At 39.1% G+C, this 22,233-nt stretch overlaps 1 protein-coding gene across 2 annotated transcripts; it reads left to right on the top strand.

Moving 5' to 3' along the window:
• Positions 1–3,273: 3,273 nt before the first annotated feature.
• ptbp1a (polypyrimidine tract binding protein 1a) lies at positions 3,274–18,945 on the top strand. Of its 2 annotated transcripts, none has more exons than XM_007564493.2 (16): positions 3,274–3,362; positions 4,111–4,167; positions 4,388–4,418; positions 8,611–8,671; positions 8,825–8,997; positions 9,321–9,467; positions 9,751–9,921; positions 10,459–10,569; positions 10,691–10,871; positions 11,431–11,508; positions 12,397–12,557; positions 13,833–13,866; positions 14,939–15,031; positions 15,796–16,012; positions 16,144–16,221; positions 16,367–18,945. In XM_007564493.2, the coding sequence occupies exons 1-16, from the start codon at positions 3,355–3,357 to the stop codon at positions 16,497–16,499; spliced, it is 1,734 nt and encodes a 577-aa protein (XP_007564555.1). In that variant the 5' UTR covers positions 3,274–3,354; the 3' UTR covers positions 16,500–18,945. The 2 variants fall into 2 exon arrangements, with proteins under 2 accessions (XP_007564555.1, XP_007564554.1); XM_007564492.2 differs by having other exon boundaries at positions 3,286–3,362; positions 4,391–4,418.
• The last annotated feature ends 3,288 nt before the right edge of the window (positions 18,946–22,233 follow it).

Genomic DNA, 22,233 nt, shown 5'->3' with positions numbered 1-22,233 from the left:
CAATGCAATTAGCTTCACAAAGGGTAGCAAAATCTAATTGCTGCCGTGGTATCAGTTACAGTAAATTACCTTTCCTCAGCAACTGGTTTGTTAGGGCAGGAACAGAAACATAATGCAATAAAACAATCAGAGTCATTAAAAACTGCATGCAGACCACAGCAGTGCAACAGTGTTACAAGACCAGCTGCTGACAGCATAAGGAAAACCTCACAGTTCACCTGCTACACCACAAACAGGCTACATCTGGTCACACAAGTCAGGATGTGACCAGATGTAGACTGCTGCCAGTTCCCAAGATACATATGTTATGATTTTGTAACTTGGGGAAAAAAAGGAAAAAAAAACAACAACTTGAAATGCTGATGTTGCATTTACCAGTGATGGCTGTTGCAGGAGGACAGCATCATAGGCAAGCCTAGCCAATCACAATGCAGGAAATTATCTAAAGTCATCAGCTGGAAAAAGTTTGCTCCAAATGCAGCTATTAAAATACTCTCCCTGTTCTCAGCAGATAGCATCAAGCGCTAACTCCCACATGGAGTCATGTTTATCCCCGTAGATACGCAGAAAACTAAGAAAAAAACTTGTTCAAGGCACAGCGGACAGATAGGTCTTTTCTTTTTATCTGGCACTGGTATGACCTATTTCTATTGCCACTCTGGGGGCAGCTGCCCATATGTCCCGTTCCAAAAACAGCTACTTCAGCAGTGTCAACAAGCTTGGACTGAATTAGCATTTATCGCTAATTCAGTGAATAACTTCATGAATTAGTGATAAATTAGCATTTATCGCTAATTCAGCCTCAAAAGAGAATTAGCACAGAGAACGCACTGAGATTGGACGGTATTAAAAAGCCAAAAGCAACTGACTGAAACTAGATATTACTCTGCCAGTAGCATAAAATAAAACATTTGCAATCATCACATTTCTAGCAATACTCTTAATACATAAGAGGAGAAAAAGTAATCCTAAAATGGATACTTGAGGAACATCACAAGCTACCGTAAGTGAACTGGGTGTGAAACTCTGTTTCTACACAGAACTGTGTGAGAAAGATAACTATTAAATTAGCAAAAACCATGATTAGAAAAGCCAATGCTGCCAAGTCTCTATTTCAGTGATGTAGGTTCTGCATTGTCAAATGCTTTTGATAAATTAATAAAAAAGAAATAGGTAGTATATTGGGAGACACTATCACAGTGCATTTACTGATACTTGTTGATTTGTATAGTAGTCAAATTCTGTAAGCAATCTATCAGATAATGTCCAAACAATTCACAATTTCACATCACTGCACCTTGTAATGCATTGCTGTGTTATTATTATTAGTAGTAATATTATTTCACATTTTTTTTTATGTTAACACTATAAAAGTAATAAGTGATTTCTGAGTGTTATTTTACAGACCAACACAAAGTGGTGTACAGCTTTAAAATGGAAGGAAAAGCAGACTCTGAATTGTTTTTTTTTTTGTTTGTTTTTTTTTTCCAAAGACGGCAATCTTATTTAGTTCCATCCATCTTCCCATAAACTCTGTATGTGACCTACAGTGAACAGGACCTGTTCTGTTTTTTTTTTCTCCAACAATAGTTGTCTTCTTCTCACTTTCCTATAAAGACCGGATTTGTAAAAAGTCTGCTTTCCTATCAACACATTTCCCAAACTGAGCTGTGGATCTCTGCAAGCCACCCAGATCTTTCTCTCAGTAATGGTATCCAATAAAGGAACATACACGTCTTGGTAGGTTTATAGTTGAGCATTAGTTGAACATTTCCATTTTTGGATGTTGGATTAAACTTTGTTCTGTAAGATTTTTTCTTTCTTTTTAAAGCTTGGGATATTGTTGTACTACCTAAGCTTGCATAACATTATTCTTAAACTGCCTGCCATGTTCCTTGGGCTTCATGAAGTTATTCACTAATATTCATTAACAACCTTCTTAGGTCTTCACAGAACAGATGAACTCTATTTACTAATTACAAGACTTCTAGAGGAAAATAGGCTAAATAAAAATACCACACTTTTTAGATTATTCTGTGAAGAACATCATTTTCTTTCCACTTTCCACTTTAATACTCTGAATTTTGTGGTTGGAACATTACAAAATGTTGTTTTAAAACTTTGCAAAGCATGGTAATTGTACAGTCACATTTGAGTCCTCAATATCTCATACTCACTTGGAATCTAAACAGGACTATTGCTGTTGTTTTTTCCAGTTTTGAAAAGATGCTTAAATATTTCTATGCTTCTGTATTTCTCATGTTTAAGTCATTAAAACAAAACAAAACAAAACAAATCAAGCTCAGTCATGACCTGACACTGTGTTCACTCAACACCCCCTTGCTCCCCACCCAAACCGGTGCTGTTCCTCACTCACAGTGTCATGTAATCCTTCTTGAATAGTTCAACCCCTCTGTGAGTTTGAATTGGTCTCCAGGGAGTGCCAGGTGACCTTTACAGTTCTTTTGTTGATTTTCATTACAAGTGGAGGCTTACAACACCAAATTAGATAAACTAGCTTAAAAGATTAAGACTGTGCATTTGTTGGCTCTAATCATAGATTTAAATTGTGAATTATAAATGCTTTAAACACTGGGAGCACATCAAGACATTAACAAGTGTATTTCTCACAAAACTGCAGCGTAGCTCTCAGTGCACCATACTTATGTTGAAGCATGGCCCAGACAAAATGCAGACCTTAACATAATTGGTATGTAAAGAAATGACAATTGATGTTCACAGATGGTATGATTTCAGACTTTCAAGTATATCATTTTAGCTCCATATTCAAGCGAGTTTCAACCATGGTGCAGAACAGAATCAGCAGAAGGCAATTTTGAGATTTTTATTTATAAGTCAAAAATGAAAACCACTAATTTCATTTTCACTTTGCTGTCAATTAGTGCAAAGGACTATCATATAAACACAGATAAATACGGAAAAGGTTAAGACAATGTATATTCCTTCCAGGTGCCTATTGTTTGATTGAGTCATGAGGGAAGACACTGATTTTCGATCCCCTGCACGCGGAGTCACATGTAAGACAAAATTATCTTTATTTAGCCTATTCCAGCGCTGTCTGGTAGTAACCTTTCCATTACTCTGGACTCAAACAAAACCCCGACCACTTGAAATATCCTGCTGGAAATTTGCCGCGGCCTCCTTTTTTTCTGAAAATGATGGTCGTCTTGTCCAATCAGCGCTCGCGTTGAAGCCTGTCCCCTCCCACTTTTGGCTCCTGTAGCTGCCTGGACTAATCAGCGCTCGCCTCCGAGTGTTCAGCCATTTTGTAAGAAAATCAAGCAAGTCTGCCGCCCTACCTTCGCTTCAGACCTGCAGTTTTTTTCTTGTGCAATGGACGGGTAAGTGAAAAGAAGCTTACTTAAAGACTTACATTTTTAAACCAAACTGTTAGGGAAGCGAATTATTATGTTATGTTTGGGGTTTCGTTAAGTGTTTTGACTTCTCAGGTTGCCGCTGTTTAACCAGTGGAGCTGTAAAACTTTACTCGATACACTTTTTTTTCCTCTTCAAAACATGCAACAGTTAGCAGGAGGAAGCGCTAACTAGCAGCTGCTAGCGTCACTGCTATCCGTTAGTAAAGTTGGTAGTTTTTAGTTATTTTATCACCCTCTATATACAGTTGTATATCTGAAAAAAACGATTTAATGTCGGAAAAACCGTAATATGTATCTTTTTACTTCGTTTTTACCGACAGCTTCTCTTTTTCTCGCACAGCCCGAGTAGTTCATGTTGGCTAACTGCACCTTTGTAACTTGGTTTTTACGGGAACTCGAGAGGTTAGCTAAAGCAACGTGTCTCATTTCCGCATTCATTTATCCGCGGAGTTTCAGGGCCATGTTGAAAATGCCTGGCCTCAATATTTCACGTTGATTTAATCAAGTTATCTTATCTGGGTAGGGTAGGATGAATAATAGCGCATTGTGCAGTTCAACCGTGTTCTGCTAGTTTGGTTAACTGATTTCGATAAAGGGAGACCGAGAAGCTGCGCAGCGAAAAGCAACTTGATCGACTTTCGTGTCATTGTTAACTCGTGTAAATTTTCCACTCTGAAGTTTTGCCTCTACTTGTGTTTTCAATCCGGTGTAGCCGCCTAGACGCCACTGAGTTGTACCCTCTGGGATCCGGCTACGTCCCTGAAATTGAGTGAGTTTTTTTTTTCCTTTTCTTTTTTTGTAATTACTATTTTTATTTTTGTTGCATTGTTGCTCGTCTAGTTTTTGATTTCTGTCCTGTACTTCAAATTTGGAAGAGGAAAGTCGCTTCACTTGTATAAAAAAAAACAACAAAACTTGATGTTCTTAGCAAAAACTGACCGATTTGTTTATTCAGCTGTGAATAACCGGATTTTCTTTGGCTTTTACAGCAGTGTCCATGACATATCAGTTGGCACAAAGGTAGGCCACTTTTGTGTTTCATTTCAAATGCTTAATATAGACTTTTTGACTGTTGTTTAGGGCTGAACAATATTTTGCATATATATATATAAAAGCACCAGTAGGCCAGATTACCTGGTCTGTTCAGACCTGAGGGGGGATCTGCAGGTCAGACCTGAAAGAGGAACCAGAAATCTATATCCTTCATTAAACAATGTATTAGGCTTTTGTTTAAGTGGGATTCATTTATGCTCCTTAAAATCTGACAAGAAGACATGAGAAAACATGTATTTGAAGCCATATCGTAATCGCGGCTAAATAAAAATGGTACGTTTTTCTAATAATATTCACCCCTAAAATTAGATCTGGCTACCATTGTTATTATTGCAGGTTCATTATTCATATCTACAGGGATTGTTTCTGTTGTCAGTCTGTTTATTTAAAATAAACATGTCATAGCATACTGTTTTTAGTGGAGGAATGGATGTTTTATTCTGCTGCTGCTATAATTTTAAAGGGAAATAAGAAAAGATATAGTTTTGATATTTTTAATATAGCTAAACAGGAAGGCCTTCTGAGTTATCTTTTTTTATCAGAAGTCATAATCTTTCTTATTTTACAAGTCAACTGGCATAAACGGGGATTGCAACCACATTACGTCTTTTCCAATATGTCAATTATCAGAAAATTATGTACAGATAGTTCGTAGGTTAGATGTGTGCATTTGTGTGGCCAAGCCTCCACACCTCAGGAAATGGTTAAAAGAAAGTCAGACTGATGCACTATGGGGTAAGTATATGGGCACAACATGAAAGTAGGAAAATAGGAAATGAGAGTCCATGGGTAGTAATTGTCAAAGGAACAAATTGAGTTCAAGCTTTTTTCTTTTAAATGTAGTAGCCCTTAGAGGAAATGAAAAATTCTGGATGTATTCAGTCTTAGTCATGCAAACTTAGTTCTCCTGAGCTTTCTCTATTTTTAGGGCGGTTGTGTAAACCGGTTGCTCATGTGTCACAGGTTTCCCGTTGCCAACCAGACTTAATGAAACATTTATTACGTACGTCTGAGCTGTCAGCATGTCGGTCAGTTCCACTCAGGATGGCGAATGCTGAATGTGTGATAATTTGGATAAAGGCCTTTTTTTTTTTCTTTTTAGAGGTGGAGCTCCTTGCTTTCCTGTGCTGTGCTTGTTTGCATGTGTGGCTGTGGAAATGACACTTCCTGTTATTTCGTGTGGTCTCTGGGCCTTTCTGGAATGCTAAGAAGCCTGAATTGGGCCAGATGATGTTTTCAGAGACCATTGTAAAAAAAAAAAAAAAACACACACACAAACAAAATTTGTACAAGACTACTTTAGGGGGAAAAAAATGTGGGGAAATTTTTCACTGATGTAGGTCACGGACCCTCTGCAACTATTTATTGGGGCAGTTGGAGACAAACAAGTTGGTGTTTCAGCTCGACTCTTGTTCATTAACGTTTTCTCCCTATAAAAATTCCTTCTTAAACAGTAATCCTTGGTAACGGTGCCAGGGGAGAGACATGTGTAGGTGGACTAATTGATCGTAACTCAGAGCCATAACCATCCTCCCACAACAGCGCTCAGCCTCACGGCCAAAGGTCTTTACAATGTTTAAACAAGATCTCTGCTGCATGTGTCTGTTACAGTGACACACCCCGCAGCCTATTCATTCCAGTAAGGAGCTATTGGTTTCTATTTTGAGTCACGATGCAACTTTTTACTTTTTGAAATCCGTCCTGGTTGGAACTAGAGGTTAAATGCTATTGCCTAGCTCGGACCCTTCTTGTTTTCTGGGTATAACGCACTGCGGTAATCATGATGCTGAGTTATGGAGCCTTGCCTTGCTGGAATCTGTAATTATTCTGTCTGGGCAGAAGGTCTGGCATGGTGTAGTCGCATTCCGATCTCCCCCTCCGTAGCCCCCCATTGAGGCTCTGCTCCCTCCCCCCCTCGTCTGGTAGATCCTCATCTGATCATGGTGAAAACATGTCTCTACCTGTACTCGTCTTCTCCTTTGTTCTTTACTGTGAGATCTTGTTCCACAGCTTCTTACTATAACCGCTAATATGTTCCCTTTCAGCAGCTAATGCTGCGTCAAATCCTTTTTGATAATACAGTTTCCCAAAATGCTCCAGGAAAATCTAGGAGAGAAGAAAGTTTAATTTATGGCTTTAGGGACTGAAAAGAAGCAGCTGTGCAGTTTTCGGATATGAGCCAGTGTCAACTTTTCCTGACGGTTACAATTATACTCTTAGTCATCCACAAGCAACAAACGTAAACAAGCTGAGGCGCATTTAGCTGTCTTTAGAGGAAATGGCTAAGAAACTGCACTAAAATTTGCGTAATCTAAACTCTTTTTTTTTTTGTCTTTTTGTTGTATCATTATATCGTTTCTACCACACTCGTTCAAAAACTATTCATTACACCGTGAAAGCTGTCAGTTTGTCTATAAAGTTGATGCTCTAGCTTGGCTCTAATGTTCTTACTGAATTTGGGAAGTTAAGGGTGAAAGAGTCCAGCCTACAGTCCGTACAGGAAGTTGAGCAAACCCTGGAACCAAACCTGATCTCAGAGCTCTTCCTGTTTGTAGCAAGTCTGCTGACTGATAAAGATACGCAGCGTTCTCACAACCCCGGAGTCAGATTGGTGCTTTTTCTGCATTTCTCTTTGTCTCCATCTGCCCTTGACCTATGAAGATTTTGCTAATTTATTTTTACAGTTCCTCCCGTCAGCTATCTGTATCGCTGGATATTTATTATATTTTATCACTTAGTTGGGACTTTGGTACCAGAGCTTAGACTCTATCCCAATTATCACTGTGTGCTGCTTATTGTTTCATCCACTGTTTATTAGATAATTATTTTGAGTTTCACGGTGACTCATCTAACATTCATTATTGTGTTTATTATATGAGGTAATTCAATCATTTAGGTTTTCAACCTAAATGATTGAAAACCTAATCATTTAGGTTTTCAACTAAATGATTAGTTGAAAACCTAAACGTTTTAAATGATTCTCAAAATTAGCATATTCTTGCTACATGTTGGGAGTGATTGTGGGCACTATCGATTTAGGTCACACTCTCTCAGTCAAAACGTCTGCGAGGCTATGAGCAGTAATAACCGTTTACAGCCGTGGGCCCAGCCTTTCCCTTCTGCAATGTTTAGAGCGTCTCTCTCAAACTTTTATTCCTCTCGTTCCCCCACCCTCCCTGTCCTATTTAGAAACGCACAGCAAGCAAGAATGCTAACAAACCTGTTTTTGGTGGTTTCTGGTAAAGAGCTCTGGGCTCTTCAAATACTAGAGTCTCCTTGCAGCTCCATATGTGTGCACGGCTCGGTAACAATGCCCCTAGTCTCAGCCTGAACAGGACGTCCATTGTGGGCCGATGTAGAGCTTAGACTGTTGAGCCACTTCTTGTGACTTCTATACTTCATCTTGCCCGGCTCGCAATACACAGAGCCATGGAAACGGCCCTGAAACAGCACTTTATATTTTCTAAGGAAAGCTTGAACAAGGCACACAGCAAACTGGTTTTACTGGGATGGTTTCCATGTTACCTTGCTTATCAATGTGTGTCTGTGTTGATGCTACTGCTTGTGAATAGGGAGTCAGTGCAATTTTCCACTTTTGTCACCAATTTCCAGTCGGTTTTAGGTTCTGGACTTTGGTTCATTCAAACATATAAATGTTTTTATCCAAGTCGTTACTTTGTAGCATTGGCTGCATGTTCAAAGGTTGACCTTTGCCCTGTGTCGATTCTTTTTCCCTTTGTTCCTCCAGGATCGTCTTGTATTTAGGTCTCACTTCTGAACAACTCTCACATTTTTGCTGACTAAAAAACATTCAAGCAGCATGATGCTGCCACTATTATGTTCCGTCAGTGTTTTTATGTGTATGTAGGTCAGTTTTGTTGGTTTATTAACTAATAACTAGAGTTAATAACTCTAGTCTGGAAGAATAAAGTCAGAAGGGAATTCAACTCTATTATCTGACAAGTTTAGCAACAGAATTATTTCCAGTGAAAAACGGTGGCGTTTCTTTGAAACTGTTTCTTTTGGTTATCACGTTACTGCTGCGGTTCTCACTCAATTGCTAAGTAATATGAGAACTGTGCTCCTCACCTGCCATGCTGTGCCTTCATTGGTGAACACAGTGAAATAAGCCTTTATTTATATCTTTTTCCTCTTGCAGAGGGGATCCGACGAACTCTTTTCTTCCTGCATATCCAACGGACCCTATATCATGAACTCAGGTAGGGGGGTTGCTCTGAAGGGTTTTCTTTTTTTATTGAGGTGCTTAGTGTCCGTCTTGTTTGTGTTGCCATGACGCTCAATCCATTATTCACAAAGAACCAGAGCCTTATGTTCCCTCGCTGATTGTATCACCCTCTTGTTTTCTCCTGCAGCCAATGGCAACGACAGCAAAAAATTCAAAGGTGATGTCCGCAGTCCTGGTGTCCCGTCACGTGTGGTCCACGTACGCAAGCTGCCCAATGACATCAATGAGGCCGAGGTTATAAGCCTGGGACTTCCCTTTGGGAAGGTCACTAATTTGCTGATGTTGAAAGGGAAAAACCAGGTAAGGAGAAGTACATGCTACACTCTATAGCAAAACCTACAAGGTTTTCACTTTTCCTATAATAAATGTTCATCTCCAAAGCTGGGCCTTAAGAGATCAGATTTCTATACTGACCTAAAATTCTAACAATCATTCTTTTGTTGCATTCTCGTGGCTTTGTGGTCAAACAATGCTCATTGTTAGGAAATCCTATGGGAAGAGATTAGATCCCCCTTCCTTTTATGGAAATGGCTTTTATTTACAGCCATTATCAGTTCCAGTTAAAAGTGCTTCACGTTGGCAACATGGTATTGTAGCGTGTTTATCCGGTGCTCCCTCTGCAGGCCTTTCTGGAGCTTAACAGTGAAGAGTGTGCACAGACGATGGTGAGCTACTACTCTTCTGTCACCCCCGTCATCAGAAACCACCCCATCTACATGCAGTACTCGACTCATAAGGAGCTCAAGACGGACAACTCTCCCAACCAAGTGGTAAGAGTTTGGTCCGAGCAACGTTATCATCTTTTTGACCGTTCAAAATAATTGTCGCAATAGAAAAGGTGAATGAAAATAAATTATTCAGACACAAACTGACTCATTCATATGTTGCCCAGCAATCTGGGATGATGTTACTATTTTAATTTTTTTAATTGTTTTAAGAAAGCAGAAATTATATTTACACTAGAAGTCATTTTGGTATTTTGAACCCCTGGCTTTTTTGTTGCAGTCTTTGCTTCTGAATGTGTAACGTGAGATAATATCTCTGTTTCTTCAGCGTGCCCAGGCAGCTCTGCAGGCAGTCAATGCCCTGCATGGCGGTGGAATGGGAAGCATGGCCATCCCCACAGATCCAAGCAGCCTGGCCGGAGCCACAGCCCAGAGCCCTGTGCTCAGAGTGATTGTGGAAAACCTTTTCTACCCCGTCACCCTGGATGTCCTGCATCAGGTAGTACCACTGTGGTATCAGATTTTAGGTTTTTGTGATGGTTACAGACATTTAGAATGTCTGATTAATTGGATTTGATCAACTTGTATTCAATGAGCTCATTTATACTAATGATCTGGGTTCTAAGTTTATTTTCTGATCACTATTTGCAAAAAAATTTAAATTCTTTTTTCTTTGTATTTGAATGTGTTTGCAACTGCTGCAGATGGTGTGTAAAATTGGCTGCCTGCATTTTTGCAATGCCTGTGATAAACAAAGAACGATTTTGATTACGCTAACGTGTATACAGGAAGACTACCACCTACTCTGCTGCTAATAATACACCTAAATATTTGATTTATGTATTCGCGTTGTCTCTATGTCTCTATGGTGCAAGTCTGAGATGTAATCTGTAACTGGAGCATTGTGTCAGTGGTGAAAGGTTTCATCTTAAATCCAGATTGAGTTTGTCTTGCAGGACCTTTGCAGTAGTTGTTTAAATATATTTTTTTTAAGTGTGGTGGAAAATGGCACCCAATTGTATCTCTTCCTTTTCAGATTTTTTCAAAGTTTGGAACCGTGCTGAAGATCATCACTTTCACCAAGAATAACCAGTTCCAGGCGTTGATCCAGTATGCTGATGCCATGACAGCTCAGCATGCTAAACTGGTAAGACTGGTTTGACACCACTGGTTCACACATCACTAGGTGCTTTATTTGAGCTGTCCTTGCTAGAACCAGTGTGATTACAGAACATTTACTAGTGGTCTAAGGATTGGTTCTTGTTTAGTCTCTAGATGGCCAGAACATCTACAATGCTTGCTGTACCCTGAGAATCAGCTTCTCCAAGCTCACTAGCCTCAACGTTAAGTACAACAACGACAAAAGCAGGGACTACACCCGCCCTGACCTTCCTACGGCAGATTCCCAGCACTCACTTGACCCCCAGACCATGGCAGCTGCAGCATTTAGTAAGAGCTGTATTTATTTTTTCATTTGTTTGTTCACATCTCAAAAAGTGTGAATGTTGTGAAAAGGTTTAATAGTTTTTGTCACTCATTTAAGAGTTAAGACGCATATTGTTTTATCACAGATGGTGAAATATTTCAAGCCTTTTTTCTTGATTTTTATTTATTATTATGGCTTTCAGACGATAAAAATCATTCTTAGTCTGGAAGAAGTGGAGAGACAAGCTGGGCTTTCAACCTGTCGCACTGCGTAGGTTTCACAGGCTAATAGTCTCAGTGCCACGTTGTATTAATGCTAAATGAGAAATTTCTTTAAAATATCTACATTTTTATTGATCTTATGTAATATTCTAATCTTCTGAGACTGAATTCTGGATTTTCATTAACTGTAAGCCATAATTACCAAAATTACATCAGATAAAGGCTTAAAATATTGCCAGGTATAACAGGTTTCACTTCTATTATTTTGTAATATATATTTTTCTTCAAATGCATATTTTAAACTTGGATGTTAATGGTGAAATTTGCTGTATTTTTTAATTTTGTTTTGCTCGTCATCCAGCTGCTCCAGGTATAATCTCAGCCTCGCCGTTTGGTGGAGCGCATGCCTTCCCCCCAACATTTGCCATCCAGCAAGCTGGTAGGGCTGTAGCGATACACAAATCTCACAATACAATATGATGCATGATATTCCGCTCGTGATACGATATGTCACAATTTTCAGCAAACGATATCATTTGATAATTTTTTTCAGTTTTCTGAAAGATTTTAGAGGGACAGAGTGATTTTGGTGACATTTTGTGACTGTTCCATAGACTTTGAATTGAATTAATTGAACTGATGGTGTAATACTAGGAGCTTTACATATTGCTTTTGGCTTTGTGTATTTGGTTATGCAGAAAACAAACCTTTTTTGTCTTTATTTATATTAGATAATGTAATTTATCCATTTCATTATTTAATTAATTGCAACTGGTTGTTTCATTACATGTCAATTTTTTATGCAGATGTGTAACTGGGTAAAAAATGTCATGTGATAGCCGTCATTTAATTCATGTGGATTTGACAAAACTCAAAGTAGGATGTAATGCATTGATCCTCGCGGATGAAAAATTGATACTTTCTGAGGAAAAAAAAATCGATAAATATTGTTGAATCGATAAAATTACACAGCACTACAGGCTGGTTAGCATGAAATGTTTGTAGATGCTACATAATTTTCTTTGCTTTGTTTGGAGATGCACCAATCAGAATTTTGTAGTTGATATTTGATCTCAAAGTTTTTGAGGAGCTTTGAAATACCTGCAACGCTTTTAATTCAGTCAGATTTCTTGATGCCGCAAATGATATTTAAACTGCAATATAAAAAATATATACATAAGTGTGATATAAGTAATTTAAATGCAACCTGAGTATGAAACAAGTACGTGCATGGAAATTAGGATTATGTTAGGGTGCACTTTGCTTTTTTTTTTTTTTTTGTCAAAGGGAATTTAGTTATAAGTAATTTCTATTTTCCTATCCAAAGGACTGTCAGTGCCTGGCATTCCCGGTGCCTTGGCGTCCCTGGGCGTGGGTCACAGTGGCATGGCGGCTGCTGCGGCGGCCGCAGCCAGCCGGCTTGGCCTATCAGGGCTCACTGCCACTGGGGGACACAACGTGTTACTGGTCAGCAACCTGAACCCTGAGGTCAGTACCCTCACTAGGCCTGAAAGCATCAGTCACTGTGGCTAAATGAAACATTGCAATTCGTTTTGTGAACTTGAACCCACTTGCTCAGGACAAACTATTCTGTTTGACTCTTTCTTCCTCATATCAACAAAAGTGAAACTGCTCTGTTGTTTTTATAAAGTCTTAAGCTCCTTTCTTTCAGGACTTCTTTGTGTTTGACCAAACCTGCTGCGTTTCTGACCTGCCACTTTGCTCACTGTGAATTTTTAAGTTTGTTTGAGAACTAACTACTTTAAAAAAAAAAAAGAAAGTAAACACTTAACATTTCATATCTTCATTTTATTTATCCATTAGTTACAATCATTCTTAAGTTGTTGGAGAGACAATATTACTTTTTAAGTGTTATATAACGTGTAGCATAGTCTGTCATGCTCAGTGCGAATACTGTGGCTGTATCTTTTTGTGAACCATGTAAATTTAAAGATGAGCATTTAGAATTTATGCAGATTTTAGCTTTATTTTAATCATTAAATCATTAAAAAAAGCATAGTGTGTAATTTAAAAGTATATATTGTCTCTGCCTTTTTTTCTGTATTTCATTGTTAATCTTTTTTTCTCTTCTTTTTCTTCTAGTGTTCCCATAGTGAAAGTGCATTTTAATTTAGCCAGTTCTACTGTCTGAAGCACTACATTTCTTTGTGTATACTGACCTTGTTTTTTTTTTTTGTTTTTTTCATTTTACCTTTTTCTCTCTTTTTTTCTTTCCCCTTCTCCATCTTTTTGTTTTTAAACCTCCCCATCCCTCACACCCTCCCTCACCTCATATCTTGCCAACTGACTGACTGCACGCCCCATGACCAATTGTTCCCCTCTGTCCTCCTCCCTTCTGGCACCTCCCTGTTACTACTCCTCCATCTACCCAACCCTTTCTCCCCTCCTTACATTGTTCCCAATTTTGATGTGACCCACAAATTGAAAACACATCCTTGGCACTCATGATTTAAAAAAAAATATATATATATTTATTTATTTATTTATTTATTTTTACCACACCTTCCCCCCCCATCACATCTTCTCTTCACTCCCTCATCTTTCAATTCAAACTTTGTCTTCCATCATTCTCATGCCTCTCCTTCCTCCATGGTACTGTGGCCTTCCTGTGGACCTCGCCGCCTGCGGACATGTCCCGACTCCACTCCACTGTCCTCCGCTCCGCCTCTTTTCCCCTGTCCCCTCTCCCCTTTTGGCCCCTCCCTCCCCCCCGCTGCTCCCTCCCCCCTGCTGTCTCTAAAGACCGTTACGCCACACTGCCTCTTTATTCTTTTCGGTACGTTATCATCCTTTCATCTCCTTTTTATTACTACCGTTATGTGGCGAGGTGGGCATGTCTTGTTTCATGTTGTTGGCTTTGTTCATTTTACTTTTTTTGTTTTGTTTTAACCACTGATGGTTCGTCATCAGGCTGCAGAGCGGTTAAGGGTGGGGGTGTCTGTTTTTGGGGGTTTGAATGGTTTGGTTGTTGTGGGGTTGTGTGAGGAAAAGCGAGGTGGGACGTCACATTAAGCCGCAGCATTTCATTTAGTTTTTAAATGCCTTGATTTAATAACCTCGGGCAAGAAACATTAGCATTTTTTATTTTTTTTTTATCTTCAAAGAGCAGAGTCTTTTTTTAAATTTGTTTGTTGCCTGACTTAAAAAGAAAAGTGGGGATTATTTTATTAGAGTTCAATTAAATTTGTAAAGGTTTAAGGTTGGTGAATATAGGTCAAAACGTAACTGATTCTGGAGCAATAAAGTGTCTGCAAATAAAATAAAATTCAAAGTCTAGTTTCTTAAAATTAATGTTTTGTGGCCCACAGACAAGACTTTTTTTTTCATCTACATTTTGGACGTAGAGTGCACTAAAAATATGCTGCTGCTTTTTGATTTGAGAGTTAACATATATCTCAGTTTGTCACTCTAGTGTTTTTTTGTTTTTTTTTTCTTGTCAAAGTTATTTAGGGTATGTGCATGTGTAGTTCATTTCTGCATGTTTCTGCTTAGGCCTCCAGTTGGCCAAATAATCAACTTTCCTTGTCTGATCAAATTGATCAAAACTACTCATCTTACAACTCTTACTGATTTGTCCTCAAATCACTGCCTCTTCCTTTTAAAGATGTTACAGTCTTCTGTGTAATTTCTTCTGGAGTACTTGACTAGGTTTAGTTTGCAAAGTAAAGCAGAATATTAATAGAATAGTGCAAACACTAGCTCAGATTAATTTGGCAGAACTATTCAGATCAGATTTAATAGTTTAGGCAGTTTTTTGTTGCTGTGATTGGCTGTGTGGCTCCTTTTTAATACTAAGTTGCATGTTGTCCTTATTGCTCTGGTGTTGTGACACACTGTTTTCTCCATAGGTGTGTACGGTGATGTCATGAGAGTGAAGATCTTGTTTAATAAAAAGGAGAACGCTCTAGTCCAGATGTCTGATGGCACACAGGCTCAGCTAGGTAAGCCAGACAACATGCAATTTTCTTTCTTTGATCTCCATCTTTAATCTTGCTAATAGTGTTCCTCCCATTTTCTCATGTGTTGTTTTGTCCTTGCTTTTTGGGATTCTGTTTACAACCTTATATGAGGTTGTAAAATGTTTTTGTTCAGTTCAAATCTTACAGCTTTGGCTTATTTAAGATGATCTGATTCTCAGGTAAAGCATATGAAAAGCCTGGTATTAATAACATCATCTTCTAATACTTATTATTCTACTGAAATGTCAAGTCTGCCACACTCCCAGCAAGCGGTGCAGCTTTGACAATTTTATCCTGTTCATGTGCATAGATTCAAAAAATCTATCATAGGTCTCCCACCTTATTGTAGCGTTCTGGATTTTTATTAGTATTTTTTACACTTTGCAGTCAGCTTCACAGTGTAATGCCTCCTGCTGCTTCCATTCTTTTTCATGTGGGGAGAGTTGTGCAGAAAGCAGCCAAAACACTAATCATTTAAATGTTACATTCAAAACAGCACATTTATGAAGCGGGTAAACGACTTCAACTGGAACATTTTTTAAAATTTATATATCAAACCAGAAAAATGCCTTTTTTTTAATTTTATCTTATTTTTATTTGAAGGACTAATCGGTACCTGGAGCAAAATGTATAAACATTTTCATCTTGGGAGTAAAGAAGGGAAACGATTGAGGAATTTTATTTGCGTAAGCTATTGCGAGTTGTTCATATGAAAACTAAGCTCCTGACTTTGCTGGCCTTTTCAGCCATGAGCCACCTGAATGGCCAGCGTCTCCATGGCAGGGCCGTGCGCGTGACGTTGTCGAAGCACACGACGGTTCAGCTGCCCAGAGAAGGCCATGAGGACCAGGGCCTCACAAAGGATTTCAGCAACTCGCCGCTTCACCGCTTCAAGAAGCCCGGCTCCAAAAATTACTCCAACATCTTCCCACCGTCTGCAACACTCCATCTCTCCAACATACCGTGAGTGCCTCCATCTTTTTGATTGTCGTCTTACAATCAGCACCAAAATGCTTAGTGGTCAGAAAAACCTTCAACCCAAATTGGTTTTTAGTAATTTTCTCTTTTTTTTTTCATCCACGTGTGTGATTCAGGCCTTCTGTGATGGAGGATGATCTCAAAAGACTCTTTGCAAGCTCAGGAGCCACAGTCAAGGCCTTTAAGTTCTTTCAGTAAGTTGCAGGTTTCTGAAATTATCAAAGTTGAAACCGTCTCTTTTCTCTACGGTTGAGCCAACCGAAGCTGAAACCGTTGTAGCGGTCACACAACTGGACATGGCATCGTTTTGAGAAAATGTCTTTATTTGTAATTGAACAGAAAGGACCGCAAGATGGCCCTGATCCAGATGGGCTCAGTCGAAGAGGCGATCGAGTGCCTCATCGAGTTCCACAACCATGATCTGGGAGAGAACCATCACCTCCGAGTGTCCTTCTCAAAATCCACCATCTGAGTGCCTTTCCATGCACCTTTCCCTTCCATCTGAATGCCACTGCTCTCGAGGTGCCTTCAGTGGAAATGGCCTTCATGACATATTTATACTGTTTATTTTTCCATGAGGGTGTTGCCCATTTATTGCTTTGTTTTTTTTCTCTCGTTTAGGTTTAGTTTAGATTTCAGATTTGATCCATATCATTCTGATTCTTCTGTCCTAAGCGTAGTAACGCAGCAGATATTTTATGTTGTCATTTGCTGTCAAGGAAAAGATATTCCAAAACACACAATAGATGGATAATGATGTTCCCTCTTGCCTCGGACAAATTAGCATCTTTAGTTGGGCTGGTTCGTTTACATTCTTCATTATTATTAGAAAATGTTAGCGCTGGTCGGGTAATTTGCTGAAAATTAGTTCCTTTATTTTTTTTTTCTCCTCTTTTCTTTAATATTGTTTATACTCTAAATTCAACAGCAAAACCCAATCATCGCTTTTGTTTTGACAAAATTTTAGGATTTCTAAAATGGGCAACATTTTGTAACCAAAACACTTTTGTATTGGAGGCAAAGTAGAGCCATCTGACCAATTTTCCATTTTGACCATAATCTACCGAAATACGCATCGAGATGAATTGTACCCGACCCACTTCAGCATTCCTTTCTCTCTTCTGGTTGTGTGAAAATGTTCACCGTTTTGGGAAAAGGAAAAAAAAAAAATAGCCACTTTAATCCTGTTTGGCCAGTGAGGAACGGTTTAAGATGAAGATTTTTTTTTTTTTTTTTGGGACACATGCGCTCATCCATCTTTACTTTTTATGTTGCGTCTACCCTCCCATTTCCGTCTGAGGATCCAGACCACTATCGGAAGTTGTTCTGTAATGACCCTTTCTATTTGTCGTCTTCTTTTTAATGTTTGTAATCTTGTGCCTTACTTTGCCCCAAGCCAGTCTGCTCTGGCTTCTTTTTCCATACTTTTCTGGTATTTACCAGCATTATTTAAAAAGGGGGAAAGTGGCTCATTTAATCTCCTTTCTTCTTAAAAGTACCATTCTTTATCTTTTGTATGCTTATAGCCCCATCATACGTATCTAGAATCTATGAATGTAAGTCAGTTAGATGCTAAATCTCGTCTTTTTTTTTGTTATTTAGGTGATGTAGCTCTGTTTAGGTGTGTTGTTGCTGATGTAGAGCTGGATCCAGCCTTTCAGTCTTACAGCCCCCTGTCACTTTCATTTAGTTGGTTTTGGGGCCTCATTTAACCAGGTTACGTTCATATATATATATATAAAAATATATATGCGTGTAAAACTATATATATTCATTTATCTTTTCTTTTTAAGAGTAGATTTACATGTATTTTGCCTAAATTTAACTGACTTGTGCTTATAGTAGCTGAGTTTGATGGCTAGTGGAGTGCCTTGTCCCTTTGCGTTTTTATTCCAATGCTGAAACAAGCCTGGTCAGTGGACTTTGTTTACCTCTCTTTCAGATCTCGTATCACACTTGTCTGCAGAGATGCCTTTTCAAACAATAATCAGGTAATCCCACCTGACAGGGCAGCTTGGAGGCATTCACACGTTTATGAATGACAGTCTTAGGCTGCGTTTAATACAAAAACATATATATTAAAAAAAAATGAAATCCAACCAGTATATCTTCTGTAACTTCAGCAAACCAGAAGGTTGGGAAGCCCTGCCTCATTCCCTGTCTGTGTCAACTTGAGCCACAGTCAGTTTGTGCACTTTTCCTTACAGTTAAGTCCAAACAGGCACCATCACGCTGAAGTCTTAAACAATCTCTCATTCCTGCGTGCCTCAAGCACCAGTTTTCCAACAAACCTCCCACCCAACCTCTGTAGTTTTGGACCAGTAAAAGATTTCTGTTTCTATTTTTGTAAAGGATTCTTATGCATGACTCAAAGCTTCATGTAGCTGCAGACGGTTTTTTTCTTTTTGCTGTTGAGGACCAAAGTGTGTTTTGCCCCTGCTATTTTGTAGCATCTGAACCTTTTTTTTTTATTTTTTTTTTTTAAACACATTCCTGCTGTTTTGCAAGACCACAAGGATTCAGTTCAGACGTCTCCAAGGTGACGGCTTATACTGTATGTTTTCACTTTACAAAGAGCCTACTTTGGCAGAGATGGCTTTAGAATGGATACTTTGTTGAACAGTCTTAGCCGTCATGTAACAGTGTAGATTATATGCCTTTTACTTTTTGTTAAAAAGCTTTTATTTTTCTTTTTATAAGGGGGCGGGTTGGGGTTTAAATGTATGAAGCGGGGTTCATGATTGTATATATTCATGTTTTTGTACCACAAAATAATTTGGATTATATTCACTTGAAGTTCAAAACATGTATATTTTGATAAACCGTGAAGACATATTAAGCTCGCCTGAGCTGGAAAACAACAAAGGAAAAAAAAAAACAACTTTTGTAACACAAAGACATTAAACTATCTGAACACAGAAGTGTCTCTGTATGTGCCCCACCCGCCCCTCCACTCCCCCCTCCTATTTTTTATTTTTTTTGCCATTCTTGTTTCTTGCATCTTCTGCTGCCTTTAATAAATCTTTAGTTTGTTCCTTCTTCCATCTGGCCTCATTTGGTTTCTGTCTCTTTTGCTTTCCTGTTGCGCTGTCGATCTGTGCCGGTTAACAATTCTGTAACATTTTCTATATTCCACATCCTGTTTACTACTGGTGGGTTTGTGCCTGAAGTCCTTCACTGTATTTCCAACTTCATGCTCATTCCATCTGAAACTTGACCTGACCGCTCATCTGGACTCCGCTTCATCCTTTGACAAGTCCACCGAACCTTCACGATGGATAATCCACCTCTACACTGCACTTTGCTTTGATCTTTTCAGTTTTTACATGTCTCGCTCTTTTGGATGGGGGAAGTGTTGCTATGGAAACCAAGTCAACATTTCTCATGAGATGGGATAATTAATCTGAAACACTTGCTGTAAAGTACATCTGGCATCCTTATTGACGTGAAGTGAAACCTACAAACCAAGTTGGTTTTGCGTGTTCTCCACCACTAGGGGGAGCTCGCGGTTTATGAAAGTGTCGTCGGCTTGTAAAGTAAAGGTGACTTTACCTGCCAGGCGCCGTTTTAGTAGCTGGTGTATTGATCTCTAAAGCGTTCCAGAGCTACACCTTTACTTAGATTGACTTAAAAGCAGTGAACAGGATTAACCTCAACTCTTCCCTGCATTTATAAAGAAAAATAAACCAAGAGCAGGTTTGATTCCTGGATCTATTTGTGGTGAGGAGGAGACTGCAGCTTGTGGAGTGAAATGTTAAATGCAGCAAGCTCAAAGTTCTTTTGAAAATCACAGTTGTTGCAGGTGCATTGGTGCCATTTCTTTAAATAGCAAAACACTTTGAAGTTTTTTTCCCCCCTTCTGTCTCCCCTCTTCTGAAAGGAATCTAAGTTTTTATTAATGGAAAACAGTCTGAATGAATCTGGGGAAACATATGGAAAATGTTTGTTTTCAGGCACTATTTCCTAAAGTACAGATTTCAGAAATTTAGATTTGTTTTGATAATTTAATGCTCAAAATGATAGCACTCCATTTTCACTAACCAGATTAACTGTTGGTAAAAAATAAATATATACTCCAATATGGCAAGTGATTTACAACATAATACAGACGGCAAGCAGTGAGCTCGTTCATCTGGTAAACAAGTGGTCCTCATTGAAGGACAAAGGTAGGATATGCCATATGTGGCGTTTAGTCCTTTGAAAATGTTGGTTAACACAATGATATTTTGGTTCTGCAGGACAATTTATTTGATTAAAAACAACTGCAGAAAATGACAAACAGGAAAAATGTGAAGGAAAAAGCCACAGATCAGCTGATATTCAAAAGAAGTAGTTAGATGTCCACCTTCCTACAGCACAGGCATTTCCAATGTAAATATTTGCTACTCAGTCATGCTGAATGCTATGTGAACTGTTTAAAAAAAAATCTATAAATGCATATTTAGAAATTAGGAAACCATAGACAGACCAACCTGCTGCGACGCTTCGGAGCCTTGTTTACTTCTGAGCATATCTCACTTTGCATCATCAGTAATTTGAGGCAGAGAGAAGTTCATGCTCAATTCTCTCTGGAATATATTGAAATGCAAAGAGACTGCATAATTTTAGATGGATGTGTAACCAACTCATGTTTAGATTCTCACTGCAGACAAAATATAGGAAGTTTGTTTTAGGATACAGCGGTTTTGCATTTCTTTCTCTTGCGTGTAGACCGGTGTGAGATTCTCAGGGTTCGAGTCGAACTAGCAGGACATCGCACTGTCGACACAAAAATGTGAACGTGAAAATCACATAATCGTAACGCCTATGAAAACTTTTAGTCCTCCTGCAGCTAAATCTATGCAATATGTTGATTACAAAGATCATGTATTTATTAATCAACTTTCTTGCTGTAGTTTTTAAACAGCAATGGATGGTTCTTCATTTTCCAGTGAGTAATGTATTAAATATTTATAGGATTAGCCAGGAGAATATATACTTTTTGGGGGGGAGGTGGGTCTGTCAGAACAGACCGTCGCAACCCCAGAAGTGTCAAATTTGCAAATTATTTGACCTGGAGCACTGTGTGTGTTAACATCAAGAAAAAAAAAATCACCATACAGTTTTTTAAATTCAACAGACGATGACCCTGGCGTGACTGTGAGAAAAGGTTTTCAACCCAGTGTGATTGTGAGTCCAGGAGAGTTGAGGGGAAACGACTTTTGAGTCAAATTTCTCCATTTAGTAAGAAAGGGAAACCTGAAGTAACCTTGTTTGAGGCAGCTGACCGAGCCGCTCTGCTGCAGCCCCAACCCTTAAATGAAAGTTCTGCGGTATCGCAGTGTAGACCGAAACAAAAGTTGCTTCATGAAGACGTTGTCTCAGAAAACAGACATTATTCAACTGGAACATCTCAAGCATTCGGTTTCTTTTGTCATGCATTTGAGAAGATCGCACAGTGGCCTTCTTTTGGCTGGCTGGCTATCGGTGTGGGTCAGCCTGGTGTTCATGATGCCCGTTTCTCCTTTGTGCCTTCTGAATTTGGACCCTCGATTAGTCCCTCGCTCCTAAACGAGCACGGCTGAATGAGCCCACTTGAAATGGTAATTCAGCCACATCTGGAAGCGTTTATTTACGTTAGGCCAGCGGTCTCTAATCAACGAAATACCAGCAAAACTCCAAGGCCACACAAATGTGAACCTGCTGGGTATCCAGAAGGGTTTGGGAGAGTGGGGGGGAGGGGGGTTGGGCTTAACAATTTGTTCAAGTTGTGACCTGATCAGTTCCTGCCATCGCCAGACGAGCCAATGAGACCAGATCGAATGCTATGTGTGACCCGGAAAGCTAATAATTGATTGCTTTTTTTTCTTTCTGGTTTGCATTTTGGAACCGCGTTCACAATTCATCCTCGATGTCACGTCCTTGTTTCAGAGCAATCGAAGTCTTAACCAGCTGTAAGGTTTAAGATTGAACACCCCTTTAAAAGAGGACGCATACCCAGATTTAAGCCGACTAAATATGCTGCCTTAAATGAATCGGCCGAGTATTGTTTAGTCAGCTTACACGAGATTTGGTTTCACTTTCAGAGTGACACAGACGAGGAAAAAGCCTGCAACGGAGGTGAGGGATGTCTTTAGTATATAGTGGCTCCATTTAGGAGAACCACCAGGAGACAATCTACCTGTTTATATATGCACGCCTCAGACAGATGTTGAATAATTCATGCA

This window comes from Poecilia formosa, unplaced genomic scaffold (genome assembly GCF_000485575.1).
Source record: "Poecilia formosa unplaced genomic scaffold, Poecilia_formosa-5.1.2 Scaffold160, whole genome shotgun sequence".
In the NCBI taxonomy this organism is placed as follows: Eukaryota; Metazoa; Chordata; class Actinopteri; order Cyprinodontiformes; family Poeciliidae; genus Poecilia; species Poecilia formosa.
The sequence above is the reverse complement of the archived record's forward strand: the minus strand, read 5'-3'. Positions and strand labels throughout refer to the sequence as shown.

Coding starts and splice junctions, on each gene's coding strand:
- ptbp1a (XM_007564493.2), top strand. Junction 8,998..9,320: donor TGTTGAAAGGGAAAAACCAG/GTAAGGAGAAGT, acceptor CTCCCTCTGCAG/GCCTTTCTGGAGCTTAACAG. Junction 11,509..12,396: donor ATTTGCCATCCAGCAAGCTG/GTAGGGCTGTAG, acceptor TCCTATCCAAAG/GACTGTCAGTGCCTGGCATT.